Source organism: Mobula birostris, chromosome 2 (genome assembly GCF_030028105.1).
Source record: "Mobula birostris isolate sMobBir1 chromosome 2, sMobBir1.hap1, whole genome shotgun sequence".
Classification (NCBI taxonomy): domain Eukaryota; kingdom Metazoa; phylum Chordata; class Chondrichthyes; order Myliobatiformes; family Myliobatidae; genus Mobula; species Mobula birostris.
The window spans coordinates 225,128,163-225,154,496 of record NC_092371.1 but is presented as its reverse complement, the minus strand read 5'-3'; the positions used below and the strand labels follow the sequence as shown (position 1 = coordinate 225,154,496).

Here is a 26,334-nt window from a genome sequence, read left to right as displayed (position 1 = left end):
GAAGGGTGCCATGTCTTTTATTGACTGCCTAACTACATTTGAAGTCACTTAACTCTACTTAACTTCAATTAGGTTTGCTTAAGTATGTTTAATGTCACGAGTTTTAGATTCATAACTTTCATCGCTTCAAGACTGTATGTTTTGGTAGTAAAGGATCAAATACATTTCTTTGACTTTTTTTGAACATTATTATTGGATTGATTGGAGGGTGCATCATACAAGGACTACTCCCTGTGGGTTGCCAGCAGCTGTGTTGGTTTGTTCGAGATGCCACAACACACACTTTGTGCATTCCCAACTAAATCATTGATATAAAAGATAAACAACATTGGGTCTAGCACCAAGCCTTCAGTCCTAAAAAATAAACTTCCACCAATACCATATGCTTCCTATCATCAAGTCATTTGTGTTAGCTAGCTCTCCCTGAATCACATGTAATCTATCTTTCCACAGCAGTTTACCATGCGGAACTACATCAAAGGCATTACCGAAATCCATATAGACCATGTCTTCAGCTCTTATCTCATCAACTTCTTGATTACTTCTTCAGACATCTCAATCAAATTCATGAGGCGGGATCTCCCACCTGCAAGGCTATGAATTAACCCCTATATTTCTGAATGCCTCAAAACCTTAATCCTCAGAATTACCTGTAGTAACTTAATTTGCACAGGCATTAGGCTTACTGGTCTCTAGTTCTCAGGGTTTTCTTTTCAGCCCTTTTTAAATGAAGGCAATAAATAAAGACGTTTAATATTAGAGATGGACAACATTGCAGCACAACTGGCTGGTGCTGATAAGAAACAGAAGAAAAAAAGTTACCAGAAATTATTGAATATGTTAAAGAGTCACTCTGACCTACATTTCACACTTTTAGAATGTCTGTGTTTGTTTTCACTATCTAGAATCACCTTGGCAACCCTGCCTCCACCCTATCAGAGATATTCCCTTTGTCCCCTCTGTCTCTCACCCACTCTCCCTGCAACCTCTTCCAGCGAAGGTTCCTTGACCTGAAACGTTAGCTATATTTTTCCAGCATTTTCTGGTTTTGGTTCAGGCTTCCAGTATCTGCAGGTTTTTCACTTTCATTTCCTTTCCCAAAGGCTGTGCAATAGCACTAGTGTAGATCGACACTGCAGCCTGGGCCACATGCTCAGGTTTCTGTTCGGAGGCTTAAAGCCACAAAGTTCCGACTCTGAACTAAAGCTGCTTATACTGTGACAAGACAAACCCTAAACTACTTGAGGTTAAGAACACGAAGAGAGGAGCTATGCAAACAGATCCACATACTAAAAGACATTAATACATCACAATGGAACAACAATACATTATTAATAGGAAAGGTTTATTAGCAGCATCATCAGAACAGTCTCTTACACCAATGGATAAAACCTTTTTCAAAGCGACTGCGTTGGCTGACACATTCAAAAACGCAAAAGTTCAAAGCTCCATTTTATTGTCAAAGTACAATACAACTGATATTTGTCTTCTGGAATCATCTTACAGCATCAGGTTCACCAATGTAGGTTTTCACAAATAAAACAACATGAGTCCTGATGAAAGGTCTCGGCCTGAAACGTTGACTGTTTATTCCTTTCCACAAATGCTGCCTGACCTGGTGAGTTCCTCCAGCGTTTTGTGTGTGCTGGCTTGGATTTTCAGCATCTGCAGATTTTCTTGTGTTTGTGAGGCGTTTTATGTTTAAGAAAATCCGTAACAACTCATTTATTGTACTCCAAAACCTGAACACAGAAGCGCAGTAACTGAACTTCATGTTATAACATCTGCACCTCAGACCAGCTTCTTAAAGAGAACCCCAACTCAATGTTGGAGGTTGTGAATTATGTATGTCTCCATCAATTACATTACCCTGCCCTTCCCAACCCTCTATATTTATCTGAAACATATTCTCTCTCAATCCCACCCTGATCCCCTACTACCCCTCTGCAATAGAAGCAATTAACAGTAGCCAATGAACCTACCAACAAGTACAGTATGTATCCACAATCCATTCAACAATACCATATGAAACAGGCTAATAGACTGTGACAAATACAACACTTGATGCAAACAGAAATCCTGCACCTTTATATAGTAAAAACTTCACAACAGTAGTAAGCTTCATCAATGTCAACTGAAGCTGATTTTGTAACAATACTAAGCTTTCTGAAAATTCCTGAAACATTCCATAAATTGAGCTAAAGGAAATGCCAATTGCAGTCCCTTTATACTGAAACTATGCACACACACTTACTGTAATTCACCATTTTTCCTCTAATATTATGTACTGTGGGCACGTGGCCAAGTGGTTAAGGCATTGGACTAGCGACCTGAAGGTCATGAGTTCGAGCTCCAGCCGAGGCAACGTATGTTGTGTCCTTGAGCAAGGCCCTTTCCTTGGACAACATTGGTCTCGTGGAGAGGGGAGACCTGCAGCATGGACAACTGCTGGTCTTCCATACAACCTTGCCCAGGCCTGCACCCTGGAGAGTGAAGACTTTCCAGGCACAGATCCATGGTCTCGCAAGACTAACGGATGCCTAAAAAAAATGTATTGCATTGTACTGCTGCTGCAAAGTTAACAATTTTACGACATATGCCGACGATATTAAACTTGGTTCTGATTCTGACAGGGACAATTAAAACACTGGCTCAGCCTTGTGAAGCCCACACCCTTTTAATGAATACATAAAATGTGGAAAAATAAAAGGTTACTTAGGTTAATGAAATATATTTTGTTAACATTATTTTATCTGGGTTCATAAGATTACTGAAGGTAATTCTTTTAAAGTAGTTTTGTGCTTATCAGTGTGTTGGTGAGCTACAATAATTAATAGTGCCATTTCAGCAGATGAATTTTTTGAGAGAGCCTTTGAACTATACTGAACATTGTTTAGTTGTATCAAAGATTTCCTGTTTCCAGCTCACTCCTGACTCTGAAGTGGTTTGGTCTCACAGCTTGTAACAGGATCCGCTGATAGTGCTAACTGAAGAAGAGGCCCCTGAAGCCACACTACTCTCATAATATTGTGGCTGACACTGAAACTCGCACTATAAAAGTAAACAGGTACAAAGAGAAAAGGCAAGAGGATGGTACTGCACATGGTATTGCATCAGCTGATGGACAGGTGACAGCAGCTACTCTGCTGGGGTCAGTAACCTTCTGGGCACCTAGACAGTTGGGATTGTTCATGCTGAGAATCCTCTGCAGAAGTTCCCAGAGGAGAAGGTCCTTGTGCGCAAAGGCAAGGCCGCAGCAACAATAAGATCAGTTGCAATTACTTGACCTGCTGGAGCCAGTTGTACAATATGGATAACTTGGCCCTACGGAGCATGTCTCCTGCCATACGGCGCATCACTTAGTGTCTGCTTGATAAGGGAAAAGGAGCAAAAAGAGTGGTTCAGACCATCGAAATGATTGATGGGAGAGCAACGATTCTTGGACCATGTTACACGTATTTGAGCTTGTGTTAAACTGAGAGTGGGGTCCAAAAAAAAAGGAAGCAGAGCTCAGGATTTAGAGGGGAAATTAACAAAAGCTCAGAAAGTTCGTGTGGGGTATGTGGTGGTCACGAGTGAGTGAGAGCAGAGTTTTCAAGAATGTCAGCAGCAAGAGAGAACTACAATACAGAAACAGGCCATTAGGCCTATCTAAGTCCATGCCAAACTATTATTCTGCCTTGTCCCATCAACCTGAACCTGGACCGTAGCCCTCCGTACCCCTCCCATCCACATAGCCATCCAAACCTCTCTTAAACGTTGAAATCAAAAACTCACATCCATCACTTTTGCTGCTGTTAGTTCCACACACTCACCAGCCTCTGGAATGAAAAAGTTCATCATTTATGTTCCCTGAAAAAGTTTCACCTTTCACCTTTAACCATGACCTCTAGTTCTAGTCTCGCCCAACCTCAAGGATAATGGAACAATCGCTTGGAATGATTTAGAGCCAATGGTAACAGTCCAGGAACCCATGAGCACCACCTTGCTCTTCCTGTTTTGAACTTTTTTTTAGTTTTTGGTAATTTTTACGTTTTTCCCTGTACTGTGGGCACAAAATAACAAACATGATGACACATAACAGTAAGATTGATTCTGAGCAATGAAAGCAGGGTGACCACCTGTCAATGGTTCACCCTGGGGACCCAGACTCAGAGGGAGGACTCAAGGGCAAAGTCACCACAGTAAGAGTTCAAAGTTCAAAGTACATATGCCACCATATACAATCCTGAGATTCATTTTCTTGCAGGCATACTCAGGCAGGCAGGGCAGAATGGCTGGAGCTGCTCCTTCAGAACAAGGGAAGAAACGGAGGAACAGAAACTGATACACTTGACCACCTCCGGCCATAAGCCACTCACCCCAGCAGAATTTTTTAAATTTTAAAATATTGTTTTAAAATTTATTTTACTATTTTTTATTCCGCCATATCCAAATGTCAATGCTTGTTAGGTTTCTCTAAAAATGTGGCGTCAAGCAATCCCGAGTTGTCCCGAAATCTCAAAGAGACATTGACAACGACTGACCAATCATCATTAATTAAAATGGTATCCAGGACCCAGGCATACTGGGGAGCCACCACTGAGTTTCAGTTGTTGTTCAGACCAAACATCAGAAAAGCGAAGAAAATGCAGCTGAATAAAAGGGTCAAGGCTGTCCAACCCAGGCAGTACTGAAAGTGGTACGTGAGGATCTCACTACGACCCATCCAAACATGAGAATGGAAGGGAACACTATTGTATGTTGGACAGGTGAGGTAGAGGGAGGAAGGAATGAAATACACTCAGGTGGGGTTGCTTTATAGACTCCAAACTCCAAAGACTCCAATGGGAAAAAGTAAGAGAGGATTGTAATTACTCCAGTGGGCAAAGTAAGAGGTGATTAATTTGCACAGTTTGTCATCTTTTGCACATTGGTTGTTTGTCAGTTTTGTTTTTGCATTGATTCTATTGTATTTCTTTGTTCTACTGTGAATGCCTGCAAGCAAATAAATCTCAGTGTGGTACAATATATGGTGACGTACAGTACACTTACTCAGATAATAAATTTACTTTGAGTTTTGAACTGCGGTAAGCCGAGGCATGTGGTCAAGTTTGCCATAATACAAATGATAGAGGAGGGGAGAGCAAAGGAAGACTATGGTGAAATATATGAACATTGGATGGCTAGGACACATAAGTGGTCAGCAATAAAACTATCTGAATATATTCAGCATGTTGGTGATCTCACCTATGTACCTGGAGGGGTATGTCATCAAAACCTGAAAAGTTTAGCAAAGATACACAAACAATATTTAAAATGAAAACTGGCACTGAAACTATTGATGTCATAAAACTACATTCATTTTGGTTAAAAATTAGTTTGAATGTTTAACTTTGCAGTCCTTGTCTGAAATTAGCTTGTTAGGAAGTGTCAATTGCTTGTGGTCAGTATCAGTTACCAATCTGTCCAAAGCTGAAAGCCGTTTATCTGTTTATAATCTTATCTTTATCGTTGAGTGTTCTTTTCTGTATAAGTTTTACTTTTTAACTCTGTAGGGTAGGGCACTAAGGAGTGCTGCAGAACAACAAGATCTGGGAATACAGGTCCATAATTCATTGAAAGTGGCATCACAGGTAGATAGGGTCATAAAGAAATCTTTCGGCACATTGGCCTTCATAAATCAAAGTATTGAGTACAGGGGATGGGATGCTATGTTGAAGTTGTAAAAGCATGGCCTAATTTGGAGTAGTGTGTGTAATTCTGGTCACTTACAGTACCTACAGGAAAGATGTAAATAAGGTTGAATGAGTACACAGAAAATTTAGAAGGATGTTGCCGGGACTGGAGAACCTGAGTTATTAGGATAGGTTGAATAGGTTCAGACTTTATTCTTTATGATATAGAAGATTACGAGAAGATATGATAGAGGTATACAAAATTATGAGGGGTATAGATAGGGTAAATGCAAGCAGGCTTTTTCCACTGAGGTTGGGTGAGGTCATTGGGTTTAGGTTGAAAGGTGAAAAGCATAAGGGGAATATGAGGGAACACTTCTTCACTCAGAGGGTCATGAGATTGCTGAATGAGCTGCCAGCACAAGTGGTGCATGCAAGCTCGGTTTCAACATTTAGGAGAAGTTTGGATAGGTACCTGGATGGTTGGGGTAGAGGGCTATGGTCCCTGTGTAGGTCAATAGGAGTAGGCAGCTTAAATTGTTTGGCACAGACTAGAAGGGCCAAAGGGCCTGTTTCTGTGCTGTACCTTTCTATGATTCTGTGACTCTATTCATGCCATGATTTTGATTTTTAATTTATTTAAAAGACATGACTATTCCATGGGTTTTCAACTTCGGATGCTCCTCAAAGGTTAGGAAACATCTGAAATCCTTAGGTATCACACGAATTAAAACCCTGAACTGGATGAAGATGTGCATTTTCTTTATTTGTCTACATGTACAATTTTCGATGGAATGTTAACTAAGGACTAAAAACTAAAATTTTAACTCCAAATACCAGCACGTTTTCTTTTAACCAAATAAGTTACTGACCGCTGTGAGGAATTAGTTCCTAAAAAGAACATAGTAACCTGACTCAATGTCTGTTGTGCAGTAGCACTTACATCCATCATGATGAAGTGCTTTGCGGGGTTAGTCATGAAGCATATCAATTCCTGACTGAGGAGTGACCTGGATCTACTCCAATTTGCCTATTGTTGCAATAGTTCAACAACATGGCGCCTTCGTACCTCCTCGTGCAACTGCATCCTCAATACCACCCTGGCGGGTGCATCAAAATTGATAACAAATTAGCCTATAGGAGGGAGACTGAAAATCTGATTGAGTGGTGCTACAACGACAAACCCAAACTGAGATGTTGCCTGCGTGGTTGAGGCTGAAGAGAAGCTAACTCTTTCTGTTGACAGCTCTTCAACTTTTTTTTAAAATTTAAAGGGAAATTGTTTTTATTTAGAAATACAGAATGGTAACAGGCCCTTCTGGCCCAATGAGAGAACAATTACACCCATGTGACCAATTAAGCTACTAACCTGTACCTCTTTGGAATGTGGGTGGAAACCAGAGCATCTGGAGGAAACCCCCACTGTCACAGGGAGAATTTATAAACGCAACTCGAGACAGCAGCAGGTATTGAACCCGGGTCATCAATGCTGTAAGGCATTGCACTAACCACTATGCTACCGCGCTGCCTCGTTTTTCTACAATGACAAATTAAACCCTTGGGTTTTTGAGAAGAGTGGCAATTGATAGTCTTTTTTTAAAAAAGCAGATTATGATGGCTTTTGAGCTGCAAAAGTTGCAGTGACAGAATTTAAGAACTAATTAGCGATCATTAAATTTTGCAGGGTGACAATTTGAATTTCAGCCTTTGCCTTTCAGAGGCTGGGACTTAGGACGTTTGGCATTTACAAGAACAAAATATGCAAGGAGAATTTTATATTTTGTCTAAAGAATGATCAAGTCCTGAAAAAAAAGAGAAAGGTGCATTCTGGCATAAGGCTGCATACAATGAATAATATTATACAATGAATAATATTACACAATGAATAATGCTTTAATTGGGGAGACAAAACTCAACTTTAATAAAAATTTGTCAAATCCAATAGTGTTTGTTTCTAGGAATGTGAAAAATGCATAATATATCAAGAGATTACTGAGATTTAAATAACTATGCTTGTAACTTAATAGTCTGTCAGTGCTATGAAAATATTGTGTTGAAGTTTATCCAGAGCTCCTAAATAAGATTAAAAGGTAATTTTATCTGTACATTTTCAACAGCAAATAAGGAAGTTACTCCACTAAATGGGTAGATTTCCAAAACAGCTTTTGAATGAGATAAGATTAATTCAGTATAGTTCATTAAAATTCAAGATTTAAATCAGGGAAAGTATAATTAAGAATCAATAATTAATTACTTTCTCTTGGAGAAGTTTTCTTTGAACATTTTAAGCAAACTGTACTTGCTAATCACATCGCTGGATAAAACATGGTACGGTCTCCAAACACTTTGTATTCTTCTGAAGATCACCCAAAAGTCAAAAGGCCCTCTGAATATACCCCTTGCCCATCCTCTGGGTTCCCCCCCCCTTGTCTTTCTTCCCGGACCACCTGTCCCACGATCCTCTCGTATCCTTTTTGCCAATCACCTGTCCAGCTCTTGGCTCCATCCCTCCCCCTCCTGTCTTCTCCTATCATTTTGGATCTCCCCCTCCCCCTCCAACTTTCAAATCTCTTACTCACTCTTCCTTCAGTTAGTCCTGACGAAGGGTCTTGGCCTGAAACGTCGACTGTACCTCTTCCTAGAGATGCTGCCTGGCCTGCTGCGTTCACCAGCAACTTTTATGTGTGTTACGACAATGGCTATACTTCATTAGGAGTTTAAGGAGATTTGGTATGTCACCAAAGACACTTGCAAATTTCTACAGATGTACTGTGGAGAGCATTCTAACTGGCTGGATCACTGTCTGGTAATGGGAGGGGGAGGTGCTACTGGCACAGTATCAAAATAAGCTGCAGAGTTGTAAGCTTAGTCAGTTCCAGCATGGGCACTTGCCTCCATAGTATCCAAGACATCTTCAACAAGTGATGCCTCAAAAAAGGCAGTGTCCATCATTGAAGACCCCCATCACCCAGGTCATGCCTTGTTTTCATTGCCACCGTCAGGAAGGAGGTACAGAAGCGTGAAGGAACACACTCAATGATTCTGGAACAGCTTCTTCCCCTCTGCCATCCAATTTCTGAATAGACATTGAACCCATGAACACTACCTCACTACTTTTTTTAAATTTTCTATTTTTGCACTACTTATTTTAATAGAAATGTTGGCGCGTGGCCAAGTGGTTAAGGCGTCAGTCTAGTGATCTGAAGGTCGCTAGTTCGAGCCTCAGCTGAGGCTGCATGTTGTGTCCCTGAGCAAGGCACTTAACCACACGTTGCTCTGCGACAACATCAGTGCCAAGCTGTATCGGCCCTAATGCCCTTCCCTTGGACAACATCGATGGCGTGGAGAGGGGAGACTGCAGCATGGGCAACTGCCGGTCTTCCATACAACCTCGCCCAGGCCTGTGCCCTGGAAACATTCCAAGGCGCAAATCCATGGTCTCACGAGACTAACGGATGCCTATTTATTTTAATAGAAATAATTTAATTTAATAGAAAGCAAGACACAAAATGAGGTTTAGTATGAACAGCGTATGTCTTGAAATTTGTTAACTTAGCCGCAGCAGCACAATGCAATACATGAAAATATAGAAAAATAAATCAATTACAGTAAGAGTGTGTGTGTGTATATATATATGTCTACTAAATAGTTAAGCTAAAATTAGTGCAAAAACAAACAGAAAAAAAAGTAGTGAGGTAATGTTCACAGGTTCAATGTCCATATGTATTGCACTGTACTGCTGTTGCAAAGATAACAAATTTCACAACCGTGGTCAGTGATGATAAACTCGAGTCAGATTCCGATTCATCCACAAAACAGGCTACGCCTCCAGATGCCATAAACTACATTGTCCCTCTAGAATTAAAGATCACTCTTTTTAAAAAACATTGTTGGCCAAGGCATTTTTTATCTCTCTCTGTCTCAAAGGGCTCAGAGCTTTTGGAACTCCCTCAGAAGACAACAGAAGCAGAGTCATTTAATGTTAAGGCAAAGGTGGGAGGGCTCTGATCGGAAACACGTAAAAGGTTACTGGGAATAGGTGTGAATGCAGAATTGAGGTTATAATCAGATTAGCCTTGAATGCCACAGCAGTCTCAAAGTTTAAATTACCCACTCCTGCATCTGCTGTGTAAATTCATATACTTCTGTTACTTACACCAGTGTATACAGCTAAGAGGAGGCTACTGGAAAATCTTTGTGACGACCAATATGAAGGCTCATTAGTAAACTTCACTCTATTACCACAGAACTGAATAGAACAGTACAGCACAGTACAGGCCCTTCATCCCACAATGTTGTGCCGATCTTTTAACCCACTCTAAAATCAATCCACACAGCCCTCCATGTTTCTTTCATCCACATGCCCAACTTTAAACCCCTTAATGTAACTGCCTCTACCATCACCCCGGCACACTCACCACTCTCTGTGTAAAAAAAAATGCTTACCTCTGATACCTCCCCTACACTTTCCTCCAATCACCTTGAAATAACCCCTTCCCCTCTCCATATTATCTATTTATAACCTAGAAAAAAAGTCTCTGGCTATCCACGTGATCCATACCTCTTATCACCTTGCGCACCTCAATCAAGCCATCTCTCATCCTCCTCCCTCTAGAGGATGAGATATAGGATCTTTTTCAATACAATCTTAGCGATAGGTTTCCAAAATCCTACAGATTGGATTGTTGACTGAAAACATTATGCTTGCTGATGAGGAAAAGAGTTTCAGCAGAAAAGTTAAGCAGAACCGCTCTAGCAGCATCTCTTCACCCCAAATTCCACCAGAAAAACATAAAGCAATACAAGTAAGACCTAAAATGGTACATTAGGCCCGTGCATTAAGATGACAGGGCCAGATTTTATTTTGTTTTAAACCAGCATTTTGTTTTCAACTGTGTCCACTAAGTGACATGCTACAATTTTACAGTCTAATGACTGATCCAGTCCCTTGCTACTAAAGCAAGCAGCACCATCGTGTCCAAAAACAAAAAAAAATGAAGTTGCTGGAATCTGAAATCATTGTTGGAAATGCTCGAGCAAGTCGGGCAAAAATCTGTGGAAGATAAAATGAGTTAATGTTCCAGGCTGAAGACCTTGTGTCAGACAAAAGCTCCTTTACAAAAAAACACTAGTTCTGTTTCTCCCACTGATGCTTGCTGTCCTGCTGAGCTTTCTGAACACAAGAGATTCTGCAGATGCTGGAAATCCAGAGCAACACAAGCAAAATCCTGGAGGAACTCAGCAGGTCAGGCAACATCTATGGAAATTAATAAACAGCCAATGCTTCGGGCCAAGACCCTTCATCAGAAACAATGAATATTTATTCCTTTCCATAGGTGCCGTCTGACCTGCTGAGATCCTTCAGCATTTTGTGTGTTATTCCGCCTAGGTAGCCTCCAACCTGATGGCATGAATATTGATTTCTCCTTCCAGTAAAAAATGTTTTCTCTCCCCCTCCTCTCTTATATTCCCCACTCTGGCCCCTTAATGCTTCTCATCTGCCTAACACCTCTCTCTGAGACCCCTCCTCCTTCCCTCTCTCCTATGGTCCACTTTCCTCTCCTATCAGATTCCTCTCTCTCCAGCCCTTTACCTTTCCCACCCATCATCTTCTAGCTATCCTCCTTCTCCTCCCCCCACCTCTTTATTCTGGCACCTTCTCTCTTCTTTTCCAGTCCTGAAAAAGGGTCTCGACCCAAAACATCGACGGTTTATTCATTTCCGTAGATGCTGCCTGACCTGCTGAGTTCCTTCAGCGTTTTGTGTGTGTTGCTCTGGATTTCCAGTATCTGCAGAATTTCTCATGTTTATTATTTTCTGGTTTTGTTACATTCCTATGAGTTAATTTATTGAAACTGTTGACAAGTTTAAACTATCCTCCTGTTTGAACTCCATTGGCTTGTGATGATTGCAATTGTATGGTGGGTCACTGCACCTCATAAACCACACAGAAATGACCAACTCTGTTCGTTCCTTTACGGAAGGTATCAGTAGGGAATTTGGCTATTCTCCCTCGTGTTGAGCAAAGGTTATTGGAGAAGTGAGGTGCCAGGGTTTGGGAAGGTTAGATAATGCTTCCATTGATAATTCTCAGATATGCAGTATATTAACGATGGCACAAAATGTAGTCGCAATATTTAAAGCATGATTAAATTTCCCTGCAATGTAAATGCTTGTTTGGTCAGAAATATTGAGAGACCAGGGCCCATGTGTCCCAAGTTGAACATCCCACACTGTTCCCTGATATCTCACCCCAACTTCCCAATCTTTCTGGTATCTATACAACTTTTTTTATTTTATTGAGATATAGCACAGATTACGCCCTTAAAGTCACGGTGCCCACCAATCCCCCGATTTAACCCAAGCCTAATCACGGGACAATTTCCCTTTCCAATTAACCTACCAACCGATATGTCTTGGGACTGTGGGCGGAAACCAGAGCACCCAGAGGAAACCCACGTGGTCACGAGGATGAACATACAAACTCTTTACAGTTAGTGGTGGGAATTGAACCTGGGTCGCTGGTACTGTAAAGCGTTGTGCCTCTACACCACCCAAGTCTAAACCTAGCCTCATTTAATGATGACAGATTTTATCTACTGTAAAGCTCACAGGACAGTGGTCATGAACTGGACCATGAAGGATTTTCTTTAAATCACACGTGTTGGGGATGCTGTAGGCAGTTTCATGGAAAACATAGTTTATTTTCAATTCTTATTGCTAATTCAGCTCCAATGTGCATGTTGAAGCACAATTCACAGTGGAATTACATCACCAAGGAACCAGGCTGACAAAAAAAAGGATTGAAAATGGCAGCAAGTATCAGATTTGTGGAGAAGTTAACACGTACATAGATAAGCCTAAGTGAACCAAAAATAAGAAATCTTAACAATTTATGAAATATTGCCCATTATACAATCATTTTCCATTAGAAAACAGTAATTGTCCACATTAACATACTGTAGTTCCCTGGCAGCTTGCAAAATAAACATTAAAACGTTTCATTTTTTCCTCTAATCGGGCACATATCACAGATTTATTTGAAGTTCACAGGCAAAACAGAGCAATCGACAGAGTCACAGGAAGGGTTCATGACATAAAGCCAGTGTTCAGCTCAGGTTATCAAGGACAGCTGTGGTTCAATGCAAGGAAATATTGTCAGGGTCCACCATCTTGTTTGACGACTCCAGTGGCGAAGCCCGCCACTTAGAAGAGTACAAAATATTAGAGCCGGAAAAAAAGAGGAAACAATTCAATACAGAAAAACATCAGCACGTCAAATTCCAGACACCGTCTCTGCTTAAAGGAAATTTAAGTACAATGCTATACACAATAATAATAATATTCAAACTATAAAACTATTCACTGAATAGCCATCACAGTAGGAAATTTAGAAAAGGAATAAAAAAGTAACTAACTCCACAGAATAGTACTTGTATAAAAATGGATAAATTGTAGACTTTTTTTTTGGTTTTTGACCATCTACCAAAAAAAGTCTATTGTAGAGTATCTACCGAAATGTCGCAGGATGTTAAATTGAAATGTCTTTGTTTAAACAGAAGCCTTTGAAAGATTAAAAGATTTCCTGTTAAATGAACGTGCACCCAAAGCAGAAAGTTTTACCACTGAATGCAGGGAGCTTGGGTGGCACAGAAACGAAATCTATACCATTGCGGAGCCTCACACTCCAATCGCCAATATATGTCTGTAATTCTGCAATGCAACGCCAGTCTATAAAGTCCACTCTAAAATACAGAATGAGAGAGAATTCCAGCAAAGGTTCTTGCAAATTTTATGATTTACAGCAAAATCAGCACAGCTCTTCAACAAGTTTACCCAAAGTGTAGTTGGACAATTTGTCCAGGAAACTGTTGAGTTCAATCCTCGGTCAGTACTGAGTTAACTGATTTCAAAAGAGATTAAAATTAACCTCAGCACTTTGCATTAAAGAAGAGTTGTCTGTAGTCACCAACAGAAGCAAGCATGTGATTTACAAGACAGAGCTGTCCACCGCTTTAATTTCTCTTGAAGCCACGGCTTTCTGATGCATTCAATGAGAGCATACTCTGGGACAGAGAAGAAAACAGCAACCATTAACAACGGAACCTTTTGCAAAGATGAAAATACTGCTTTTGGAAGTGAAGGGATGGTGAAGAAAGAAAACTGACTAGAAAAGCTGGGCTGCATTGCATGAAGAAGGGAGCTACCTGGGTTATATTCCCCACTGCCAACTTTTACGTGTATAGATTTTTCTAAGCAAAGAAAAGCTTGTGTGGAATCACAAGCTTTTCTTTGCTTAGAAAAATCTATACACGTAAAAGTTGGCAGTGGGGAATATTGCAACGTTACACTTTTCTTAGAAGTAGGATTACTATCAAACACCAGCACATTTTGAAAATCTTTATCCATTTTTATTAATATAACGATTTGTAAATTATGCTGTTCTATTTCTCAATACTGTCCTTCCCTCCCTTGTGGAATGGAATCTGTCCTCTGTTACTTCCCCATGCAATAAACCCAATAGGGGGAAACACCTAAGCAGAAATCACTGTTAGTTATTCCTGAGCACACATCTATAATGTCTGCATTTGTTTAGTTTGACAAAATATGGTGCTTCCCTACAGAAGTACACAGTAACACAGAACTTGTTGCATATCAGAATCAGATTTAATATCACTACCATATGTCATGAATTTATTTGTTATGCAGCAGTAGTGCAATGCAATACATATTTAAAAACTGCAAAATTACAGTGTATTGTAGATTTAATTTGGCCTTTTTAATCTGGATAGATAGATACAGTGCCTATAAAAAGTATTCACCCACCTGGACATTTTCATGTTTCATTGTTTTACAACATTGAATTTTTGACACTGCTCAACAGAAAAAGACTCTTTTATATCAAAGTGAAAACAGATCTATACCAAGTGATTTAAATTAATTACAAATATAAAACAAAATAATTAAGTAAATATTCATCCCCTTTAATATGACACACCAAAAGACCAACGAACACTCCAAGCAACTCCGTGAAAAGGTTATTGAAAAGCACGTCAAGAGACAGATACAAGAACATTTCTAAGTCACTGAATATCCCTTGGAGTGCAGTTAAGTCCAAACATCAAGAAATGAAAAGAATATGGCACAGCTGTAAATCTGTCTACAGCAGGCCATCCTCAAAAACTGGGTGACTGTGCAAGAAGGGGACTAGAAGGAGAAGCCACCAAGAGACCCATGACAGCTCTGGAGGAGTTACAAGCCTCAGTGGCTGAAATGGGAAAGACTGTACATGCAACTGCTGCCCAGGTGCTTCACCAGTCGCAGCTTTATGGGAGAATGGCAGAGAGAAAGCCACTGTTGAAAAAAACTCACATGAAGTCTTGGCTAGGGTTTGCCAGAAGGCATGTGAGAGACTTTGAAGTCAGCTGGAAGAAGGTCCTATGGTCTGATGAAACCAAAATTGGTGTCAGCCAAACACCTCATATCATCAAAAACACACCATTCCTACCATGAAGCATGGTGGTGGCTGCATCATGCTGTGGGGATGCTTCACTTCAACAGGCCCTGGAATGCTTGTGAAGGTAGAGGGTAAAATGAATGCAGCAAAATATAGGGAAATCATGGAGGAAAACCCGAATCAGTCTGCAAAAGAACTGTGACTTGGGAGAAGATTTATTTCCCAACAAGACAATGACCCCAAGCATAAAGGCAAAGCTACACAGAAATGGCTTAAAAACAACAAAGTTAATATCCTGACCAAGTCAAAGTCCAGACCTCTATCCAGTTGAGAACTTGAGACTGGACTTGAAAAGGGCTGTTTACTTACAATCCCTATGCAATCTGACAGAGCTTGAGCAGTTTTGTAAAGAAGAATGGGCGGAAATTGCAATGTCCATATGTGCAAAACTAATATAGAGACCTATCCGCACAATCTCAAGGCTCTAATTGCTGCCAAAGTTGCATCTACTAAACACTAACTTGAAGGGGTGAGTAATTATCCAATCAATTATTTCTACCAATTTGTAAAATTTGTTTTTGTTTTGACTCAAGAGTCTTTTCTGTTGATCAGTGTCAAAAAAGCCAAATTAAATCTGCTGTGATTCAATGTTGTAAAACAATAAAACATGAAAACTTCCAAGGAGGGGAGTGAATACTTTTTATAGGCATTGTATATATTCAAACAGCTAAATTAAATAAATTAATAATTAAAAAACAATGAGGTAGTGTTCATGGGTTCAATGTCCATTCAGAAATCCGATGGTGGAGAGGAAGAAGCTGTTCCTGAATCTGCAATGTGGGTCATAATCCTGAATATGTAATTGTTACTTCAATTTATTTGGAAGTACTTGCTTATGTATAAAATGTGGAAAAGGATTTTGGAGTCAAATCTCTTAAGCTATTAAAAATAATTTTACTAATATTTTATATCATTTTTAGTGAGGAATCAGTAATTATGGTTCCTTATCAGTTGGCCATATGGCAAATATACAGGCAGTTTTATTTCCAACTCTATAAATACTTCAGAGAGTTTTAAATGTTGCTGTTTTTGTTAGCTATTCTCTTATCACTTTAAAACTAGAATTATGTGACATCACACACAGAAAACACAAATACTTTGATCAGTTCAGGACAAAAGAAAGTGACTAACTGTGCACTCACTTCCACATAAACGATCAAAAAGTCCAAGAACAGAGTTTGAAAATTGTGAGTCAGAAAGATAAATAAATTAATTTAATCACATAAAAAGGAAAAGAGTTGTGCGTGTGTGTTTAGAAAAGACATTTTACTTTATAGTGATATTTTCAACCATTAAGTCAGAAGAAACTTGAAATTAAATCTAATAGAAAAAATTTTTGGAGGCAGTAAGCTACCTTGCCAATGTATTTTGCTTTAGACTTTTTTTAAATTACTATTTCCCATCTTATTTGTGTTCAGTTTTTGTCCCCAAGCAAGTATCAACACTGATGGGAAGAAAAATCCCTTTATTAACATAGAATCTTTCATGACTTCTATGCACCCAAAATTTCAGAAACTAATGAAGGAAGAATTTGTAAAGCAATAGCCAATTTGTGCACAGTACTTCCCGCAAACTGCCACCACCATATAATGTCCATCTTTAGGGAGCTTGCTTGAGGTACAAGTTCTGGCCAGAACACAAAAGATAATTTGCCCAGTCTTTTTGAAATATTGTCTGATGACCAGATGAGATAGCATTAAAAAAAGTGTCATTTGGCCATTGGGTTACTAAGCAGAGGGAGCCAACAACTGACGTAGAAAGCAGGATAAAGTTAGGTGCTCATCAATATTGGCTCAGAGTCCACAAGATTTTTATTTCTATTCATTCAAGAGTATTCCAAACATTGAGTAACCAATGAAAAGAACCACAAAATCAACGGTATATATAATTAGTGCAACTATAAACCAGAACGGAATTTACAAAACAAGATGCTTCTGGAAATAACTAACAGCAAATCAAACTGCCGAGACGCCCGGGTATCAAATATAAAATTAAGATTGTTTCGTGACAGAGTTATATTCAAAGGTCAAAGCACATTTAATATCAAAGACACGAAAAGGTTTGCAGATGCTGGAAATCCAAAGCAATACACAAAAAGGCTTGGAGGAACTCAGAAGGTCAGGCAGCATCTATGGAAAAGAATGAAGAGTCAACATTTCGGGCCGAGATCCTTCTTCAGGACTCGGAGCTGAAGAAGAGTCTCGGCCTGACCTGCTGAGCTCCTCCATTATTTTGTGTGCGCTGCTTTTAATATCAAATTCTGTATATGTTACCTTACACAACCTTGAGACCTAATTTCTTGCCGACAGTTACAGGAAAAAGACAAATACAATAGAATTTTATGAAAACGAAACATTAGCGAAGACTGACAACCAATGAGCAGAAGACAAACTGTAAATACAAATAAAGCAGAGAGCATGAGTTGTAAAAAGTCCTTGAAAAGTGAGCCTGTAGGTCGTAGAATCAATTCAGAGTACTGGTGATTGAAGTTATCCACGTCGGTTCAGGAGCCTGATGATTGTAGGGTATGAACTGTTCCTGATCCTAATGATGTGGCACCTGCAGCTCCTGCAGGATGGTAGTAGTGAGTAGTGTGTATGGCCTGGATGAGGCATTTCCTTAGTGCGAGAATTCCGGTAAATATGAAGCAACCTTTCACCCCCAAATCCGACAGTTTTTAAAATTTATTTTTAAAATGTAACATGGAGACAAGCATTGGAGAATTGACAAGTAAAGTGCAAGTGGAACAGCGGGGAGCAAGCTGAACAACACCGGATATCTGCAGAATCTTGTGTGTTGAAAACTCAAGGCATTAGAAAGTAGATCAAAACGAAATGTTAACGAAAGGTTCACATGCTAATTCCACTCTCGCTCAGGCGTTTCCCCGAAATGACTTTCTTTTAAATTTTTTCACTGGATTGTTTTAAATAAATCCCCTTGGAGATTAACACCCTTCAGGAGGGTGCACTAAAACTCCAGCTGATCACAGATAAACTAAACTACATTTAGCGCCGCGAGAAGAATGACCTCAAACGAGGTGCCAACCAGGCAAGGTACATTGTGCAGCGAAAGTTTTATTTTTCTAAGGGTCCATTCACACCGAATGCATACTAACTTTAATACAAACCCACATTGAGGAATTGAACATTAAAATTAAGCGAAGTAAATCCAGTTTGTGCTTAGTTTTAATTTAATTGAGATGTTTAACTTTTCTAAATTTACTTCACTGTTAGACCCCTGTGCATCGAAAACACTCGTGTCAATCTGTCCAACACGGCGCAGGTAACAAATGATGCAAGAAAATAAAATTAATATAATTTAAAACACCCATCTAAGAGTTTTTCGTTCAGTGGGATCAGTGAACCGGCAGTTCTGAAGTCTAACCTTTACCTTCGGAGTAAATTCCACACAGAATCTGCAGAACCCTCGGAAGAGTGGTGGGATCGAGAGAGTCGATGTAATTCTCCAGTGTGAGGGCCATCGCCGTGCGATGCTCCGTGAGCCGCGGGTGCGTCCTAAGAAACTGCAGCCAGCGCGGCGAGCGCAGCTCTCACTCTCTCCCGCCCACCATGTCTCAGCTCCGCCTCCTCCTCGCCTGGCAGGGCAATCCCACCCCCCACACACACACATCATGCCAGTCCTCCCCATGCACGCAGGGTATTTTCATAGAAGCCGTCTCCAACCACAACCTGTTCCATGTCTCCCCCGTATCCCCTTCCAGAAGATACACATTGGACCTGGTCGAGTCACCCCCTTCATCCAGCTCCACTCGGCCGTTGTCCCCAATCTACCTGCCCAAACCATCCTCATTCCAGTCGCTCAGACAATTGAGATCTGCCTGACAAGTCTATCTCCACTTCCAGGTTGGGACAGTCAGTCCACAATGCTCCACCCAACTCAATTTTCCCACCTCCCCTCTAATCAGGACTAGCCTCTGTTTGCCTGCCTAATCACACTGCCAAATCCAACAGCTGAACTATCATTCCCAAAGCCCTGCCTATCCAACGTCACAGCCTTTGTTCTGTCTGCCTAGGCAACTCCAGAGCACTCATGCACCTATTCATCCCCTCACCATTTCAACAAGTCTTGCCCTCTGGAACTTCTCAAATTTTCCACAGCCAATGGCCCAGCACCAACCCCACCCCCCACCTCCCCCACCCCAGATATCTCCTGCCCCTGCATAACCAGTCTCCTGCACATTCCCCACAGGGGCTGTGGCTGGCTGCCTGCTCTGTCTGCAGCTGCTGATGGTGGGAGCCGAGGCCCCGGAGATGACTGCCTTGCCTTATTGTGGTGGTTCATTCTTATCTGCAGCATCGAAAGTTCATCCTGCAGAGCAGCAGTGGGTGGCGACGCCACTAAACGTCTCACTTTGCAATCTCAAACAATATCAACTTGCCAGAATTTCTCAGAGCATTTTTTATAAATGAAGTCTACAGATGAGGTAGTGACAAGGCTCCAAGGTAACACTGAGAATTTATCAGAGGCACTTGCAAATTCACAGCTTTTAGATCATCGGTTTTTCTAGCAGATTAGTGTCTACATTTCATAGTGATAATTGTGAGGATCTATTTTTCAGATTGACATGAGTCAGATTCTTCATGCAAAGTACAGACAAGGAAACAGCTGCAGCTTGGCATCTCCCCATCTGGTGTCTCGCAGTTGATATAGTTGGTTCCTGAGTTTTGCTGCAATAAATCTGACCCAAAGAAATACCTGAATGTTTGTTCATAGATGCTGCCTGACCTTCCGAGTTAATCCAGCATTTTGTGTGTTGTGCATGTTACCAAGGAAGGATTTTGTTTCCTATTCTTTGAAAGGTCAATCAAGTGAAGGGGAATTACCCCTTGCATGCAGAAATCTCAGAGACTGCCTCCCAATCTCAGAGACAAGCTCTCCTCTACAATCACTCTGAACACCGGTGCCCCACAGGGCTGTGTACTCAGCCCCCTGCTGTGCTCACTGTACACCCATGATTGTGTAGCCAAGTTTCCATCAAACTCAATATATAAGTTTGCTGCTGACCCCACAATGATAGGCCGTATCTCGGGTAATGATGAGTTTGAGTACAGAGAGGAAATTAAGAACCTGGTGGCATGGTGCGAAGACAATAACCCATCCCTCAACATCAACAAGATGAAGGAATTGGTTGTTGACTTCAGAAGGAGTAGCGGACCGCACAACCCAATTTACATCGGTGGTGCGCAAGTGGAACAGGTCAAAAGCTTTAAGTTCCTCAGGGTCAATATCACAAATGACCTGACTTGGTCCAACCAAGCAGAGTCCACTGCCAAGAAGGCCCTCCAGTGCCTTTACTTCCTGAGAAAACTAAAGAAATTTGGCCTGTCCCCTAAAACCCTCACTAATTTTTATAGATGCACCGTAGAAAGCATTCTTCTAGGGTGCATCACAACCTGGTATGGAAGTTGTCCTGTCCAAGACCAGAAGAAGCTGCAGAAGATCGTGAACATGGCACAGCACATCACACAAACCAATCTTCCATCCTTGGACTCACTTTACACTGCACACTGTCGGAGCAGAGCTGCCAGGATAATCAAGGACACGACCCACCCAGCCAACACACTTTTCGTCCCTCTTCCCTCTGGGAGAAGGCTCAGGAGCTTGAAGACTCGTACGGCCAGATTTGGAACAGCTTCTTTCCAACTGTGATAAGACTGCTGACCGGATCCTGACCCGGATCTGGGCCGTACCCTCCAAATATCTGGACCTGCATCTCGGTTTTTTTGCACTACCTTACTTTCCATTTTTCTATTTTCTATTTATGATTTATAATTTAAATTTTTAATATTTACTATCAATTTGTAATCCAGGGAGTGGGAAGCACAGAATCAAATATCGCTATGATGATTGTACGTTCTAGTATCAATCGTTTGGCAACAATAAAGTATAAGTATGAAGTATAAGTATAAATGTAAGCAGTTGCACCTATGAACATCTTCCAATACTGAGCCATCACTGCTATTGTTTGCAGTGATCGTTTATGAGAAAAAGCATGATTAGTAAAGTATTGAGTTGTTTCCTTTGTTTGTTTTCTGACGGCATATAGTCACTAGGCTTCATCAGCACCATCTTCAACCAATGGTGTCCTGGAATGGTATATTTATCTTTCTCAATGTACAGGTTATCACTGATGTATACTGGATTCTCACCATGGTTTAAAAAACTTGTCTTGTCAGTTGCCTTCAAGGACTGAATGCATACCCTCTACTTTAGATGTCACAATGGAACACTCAAAAAGAAGAGACTTGACATGAATCTCTAAAAGCATAACTTACTTCAAGTTTAAATACATGATAAAATTATTAGCAACGAAATATAACAAATCATTTTTCCATCAACGACTGCATTGGCGCTGCTTCCTGCACGCATGCAGAACCCGTTGACTTTATTAACTTTGCCTCCAACTTTCACCCTGTCCTCAAGTTTACCTGGTCCATTTCTGACACCTCCCTCCCCTTTCTAGATCTTTCTGTCTCTGTCTCTGGAGACAGCTTATCCACTGATGTCTACTATAAGCCTACTGACTCGCACAGCTATCTGGACTATTCCTCTTCTCACCCTGTCTCTTGCAAAAACGCCATCCCCTTCTCGCAATTCCTCCGTCTCCGCCGCATCTGCTCTCAGGATGAGGCTTTTCATTCTAGGATGAGGGAGATGTCTTCCTTTTTTAAAGAAAGGGGCTTCCCTTCCTCCACTATCAACTCTGCTCTTAAACGCATCTCCCCCATTTCACGTATATCTGCTCTCACTCCATCCTCCCGCCACCCCACTAGGAATAGGGTTCTCCTGGTCCTCACCTACCACCCCACCAGCCTCCGGGTCCAACATATTATTCTCCGTAACTTCCGCCACCTCCAACGGGATCCCACCACTAAGCACATCTTTCCCTCCCCCCCCCTGCATTCCGCAGGGATCGCTCCCTACGCAACTCCCTTGTCCATTCGTCCCCCCCCATCCCTCCCCACTGATCTCCCTCCTGGCACTTATCCGTGTAAGCAGAACAAGTGCTACACATGCCCTTACACTTCCTCCCTTACCACCATTCAGGGCCCCAAACAGTCCTTCCAGGTGAGGCAACACTTCACCTGTGAGTCGACTGGGGTGATATACTGCGTCCGGTGCTCCCGATGTGGCCTTTTATATATTGGCGAGACCCGACGCAGACTGGGAGACCGCTTTGCTGAACATCTACGCTCTGTCCGCCAGAGAAAGCAGGATGTCCCAGTGGCCACACATTTTAATTCCACATCCCATTCCCATTCTGACATGTCTATCCACGGCCTCCTCTACTGTAAAGATGAAGCCACACTCAGGTTGGAGGAACAACACCTTATATTCCGTCTGGGTAGCCTCCAACCTGATGGCATGAACATCGACTTCTCTAACTTCCGCTAAGGCCCCACCTCCCCCTCGTACCCCATCTGTTACTTATTTTTATGCACATATTCTTTCTCTCACTCTCCTTTTTGTCCTTCTGAATATACCTCTTGCCCATCCTCTGGGTCCCATCCCCCCCGTCTTTCTTCCCGGACCTCCTGTCCCATGATCCTCTCGTATCCCCTTTTGCCAATCACCTGTCCAGCTCTTGGCTCTATCCCTCCCCCTCCTGTCTTCTCCTATCATTTTGGATCTCCCCCTCCCCCTCCAACTTTCAAATCCCTTACTCACCCTTCCTTCAGTTAGTCCTGATGAAGGGTCTCGGCCTGAAACGTCGACTGCACCTCTTCCTACAGATGCTGCCTGGCCTGCTGCGTTCACCAGCAACTTTGATGTGTGTTGCTTGAATTTCCAGCATCTGCAGAATTCCTGTTGTTTGCGTTTAAAATCATTTTTCCTGCCTGTTTTATCAAAAACATTCTTGTGAGCTTTTACATACAAAGCATTCAAAAATCAGCATCTGAATAAGTCTGCTAAACTGGCATTCTTCAAGCATGAATTCAGCTGAGGCTAAATCTCTTCAAGTATTCATGTCCTTCTAAATATTAAAATTTAAACTCTCTCAACAATGGTCATTATTTTATTTAGAGTTACAGATCAGTACAGGCCCTTCCTGCCCAGCAGGTCGCACTGCCCAGCAACCAACCTATTTAACACTGCCCCAATCGCAGGAAAATTTTATAACGGCCAATTAACCTGCTAACCAGAACAGACTGGACTGTGGGAAGAAACCAGAGCACCTGGAGGAAACCCATGCACTGAAGTGAAGAATATCCAAACTCCTTACAGACAGCACGGGAATTGAACTCTGAACTCCAGAACTCCCCGAATTGTAATAGCATCGCGTTAACCGCTGCACTACCATAGTACCCTTGGTACTATTGTTCTCTGCAGATAATATTTTCATTCATTCCTTGGAGTTTGCTTTCTCAATGGGATGATCTAAATCTATTTGTCAACTGTGGTGGGTATGTAAATCAACATGTTACTTACCTACAACAGTCATTTAAAGATGAACTGGAAGTATCTGATCATCTGATTAATGTATAGAGAGACAACATGCAACAAGATAATAGGCCTCATTTTCCTCTGGGTTGCTGCCAGCATTTTCTTTTCCCTTCTGTGTGTCTGGAAGGCAAGTCCAATTGGCCAGCAGTTTCTCAAGCTGAGTAACATGCTTCTGGGTCAATGTTGGGTCTTTAGAACGTAACTGGCTGATGTGAGCAGGTTGAACAAGATCCAGGGACGGAACACATTTGTCAGACCCCAAGCCCTGATCTACATTGTCAAAAATGTCACATTATTAAATGGTTTTGAATTATCTCTGACATTTATCGAATCAACCTATACACTCAGTATATAGGTCCCATACCTAGTAATGTGGTTATTCTGCGTATGCTCGTGGTCTTTTGCTGCTGTGACCCATTCGCTTCAAGGTTTGATGTGTTGTGCATGCGGTGATGCTCTTTTACACACCACCATTGTAATGCATGGTCATTTGAGTTACTGTTACTCTCCTGCAACATACATCAAAGTTGCTGGTGAACGCAGCAGGCCAGGCAGCATCTCTAGGAAGAGGTACGGTCGACGTTTCAGGCTGAGACCCTTTGTCAGTAGTCCTGATGAAGGGTCTCGGCCTGAACCATCGACTGTACCTCTTCCTAGAGATGCTGCCTGACCTGCTGCTTTCACCAGCAACTTTGATGTGTGTTGCTTGAATTTCCAACATCCGCAGAATTCCTCGTGTTTGCAACTGTTACTCTCCTGTCAGTTTGAAGCAGTCTGGCCATTCTCTGTTGATCTCTCTCACAAGACCCTTTTTCAAGGTTAGATAGGTTTTTGCATAGTAGGGGAATTAAGGGTTATGGGGAAAAGGCAGGCAGGTGGAGATGAGTCCATGGCCAGGTCAGCCATGATCTTGTTGAATGGCGGAGCAGGCTTGATGGGCCAGTTGGCCTACTCCTGCTCCTATTTCTTATGTTCTTATGTTCACCCATAGAACTGCTGCTTATTGGAGATTTTTTGTTTCTCGCACCATTCTCTATAAACTCTAAAGACTGTTGTGCATGAAAATCCCAGGAGATCAGCAGTTTCTGAGATGCCCAAACCGCTCTGTCTGGCACCAAGAGTCATTCCACAGTCAAAGACTCTTAGACCACGTTTCTTCCCCATTCTGATGTTTGGTCTGAAGGACAAATGAACCATGTCTGCATGCTTTTATGCATTGATTTGTTGCCACATTAGGGACTTGCATCAACAAACAGGTGTGCATGTGTACCTAATAAAGTGGCCACTAAATTTATATTTTAAAATTATTGAAATTTAAAAAATAACAAAGGATTTTGACACAAGTTCAGGTAAGGGGTTTGATTTTAATAAGTAAGGGCCAGTTGTGAGTGCTAATATAGTTTTGCCTGTGAAGTTCAAAGTCAAAAGTAAATTTATTATCAAAGTAGATAATGACAGCATATACGACCTTGAAATTCATTTTCTTGCAGGCATTCACAGTAGAACACAGAAATACAACAGAATCAATGAAAAACCACATACAAACAAAACTGACAAACAACTTCTGTATGAAAGAAGACAAACAGTGAAAATTATAATAATAATAAGCAAGAAGCAAGCTGGATTAGGGAGGAAAAAGAACGCACACACATAATTGAAGAAATGCAAATACCTGAACTTACAATGGATACCCTGAAAGAGATTATAAAAATTATCGACAACAAGAAAAGCACAGGAAGTGATAATATTCATAATTATTGGTATAAAAATTTACTTGCCTTCATCCATACCTTTTAATGCATATCAACAATTTTCTTAAAAATCCTGAAAAAGTGCCTGAAATTTTGACAGAACATAAAAAAATGTTTTATGTAAAGGGGGAATCACAAAAGATCCATCAAAATATTGTCCTATTACTTGTTTATATATATATATAGAAAATTGTAACATCATGTATCTTGCAACTAATCACCACTCACTTAGATAACCACTATGTACTTACAGATGAGCAGGAAGGATATCAAAAGGGTACAGAAGGATGTAAAAAACAACTGATAACAGATTCCGTGATTCTAAATCAAGCTCAGAGGAAAAGCAGAAATCTTTTATGTTGCTGTATTTGCTACCAAAAGGCATTTGACTCTGTCCCACACTCAAGGTTAATAGAAGTTCTTTATATATATAAACTACAACTAAATTTGTGAAATTCCTGCAACATTTGATGATGCATTGGTGTACTGTAATCACCCTATCAATTAACAACTGAGAAAGAACAACCACTGTTATCAAAATAAATGGAGTCATTTTCCAAGGCGACTTTCTAGGCCCACTACTGTTTTGTCTAGCTTTAAACCCAATCTCTAATTTACTGAATTGGACGAAAATTATCACATCAGAAACAACAAAATGAGCTAGACCTTAACATACCTTCTGTACATGATTGATTTGAAATTATATGCTCCTTCATCAGTTAAGCTAAAGCAATTACTTCTCATAGTAGAACTATTTTGGAAAGATATAAACATGAACTTTGAACTGGATAAATGCAGAATATTAAACACAAAGAAAGGTGCAATAGAGTTAATAGAATAGAAAACAGAGCAGCAGGATACAATACAACCGATGGATGAATATGAAACATATAAATATCTGGGATATCAACACGGAAAAAAAATTGATCATAGTGCAATAAAG

The 26,334-nt window shown here is 40.9% G+C and overlaps 1 protein-coding gene across 2 annotated transcripts in view; it reads right to left on the bottom strand.

The window, feature by feature from the left end:
- Nucleotides 1–18,722, bottom strand: part of themis (thymocyte selection associated) — a 53,122-nt gene extending 34,400 nt beyond the window's left edge. For both annotated transcript variants that reach the window (XM_072251551.1, XM_072251553.1), the window contains exon 1: nucleotides 18,565–18,722. In XM_072251551.1, coding sequence (XP_072107652.1) covers nucleotides 18,565–18,655 — 91 coding nt within the window. In that variant the 5' untranslated portion in view covers nucleotides 18,656–18,722. The remainder of the gene's footprint in view (nucleotides 1–18,564) is intronic.
- Between the last annotated feature and the right edge of the window lie 7,612 nt (nucleotides 18,723–26,334).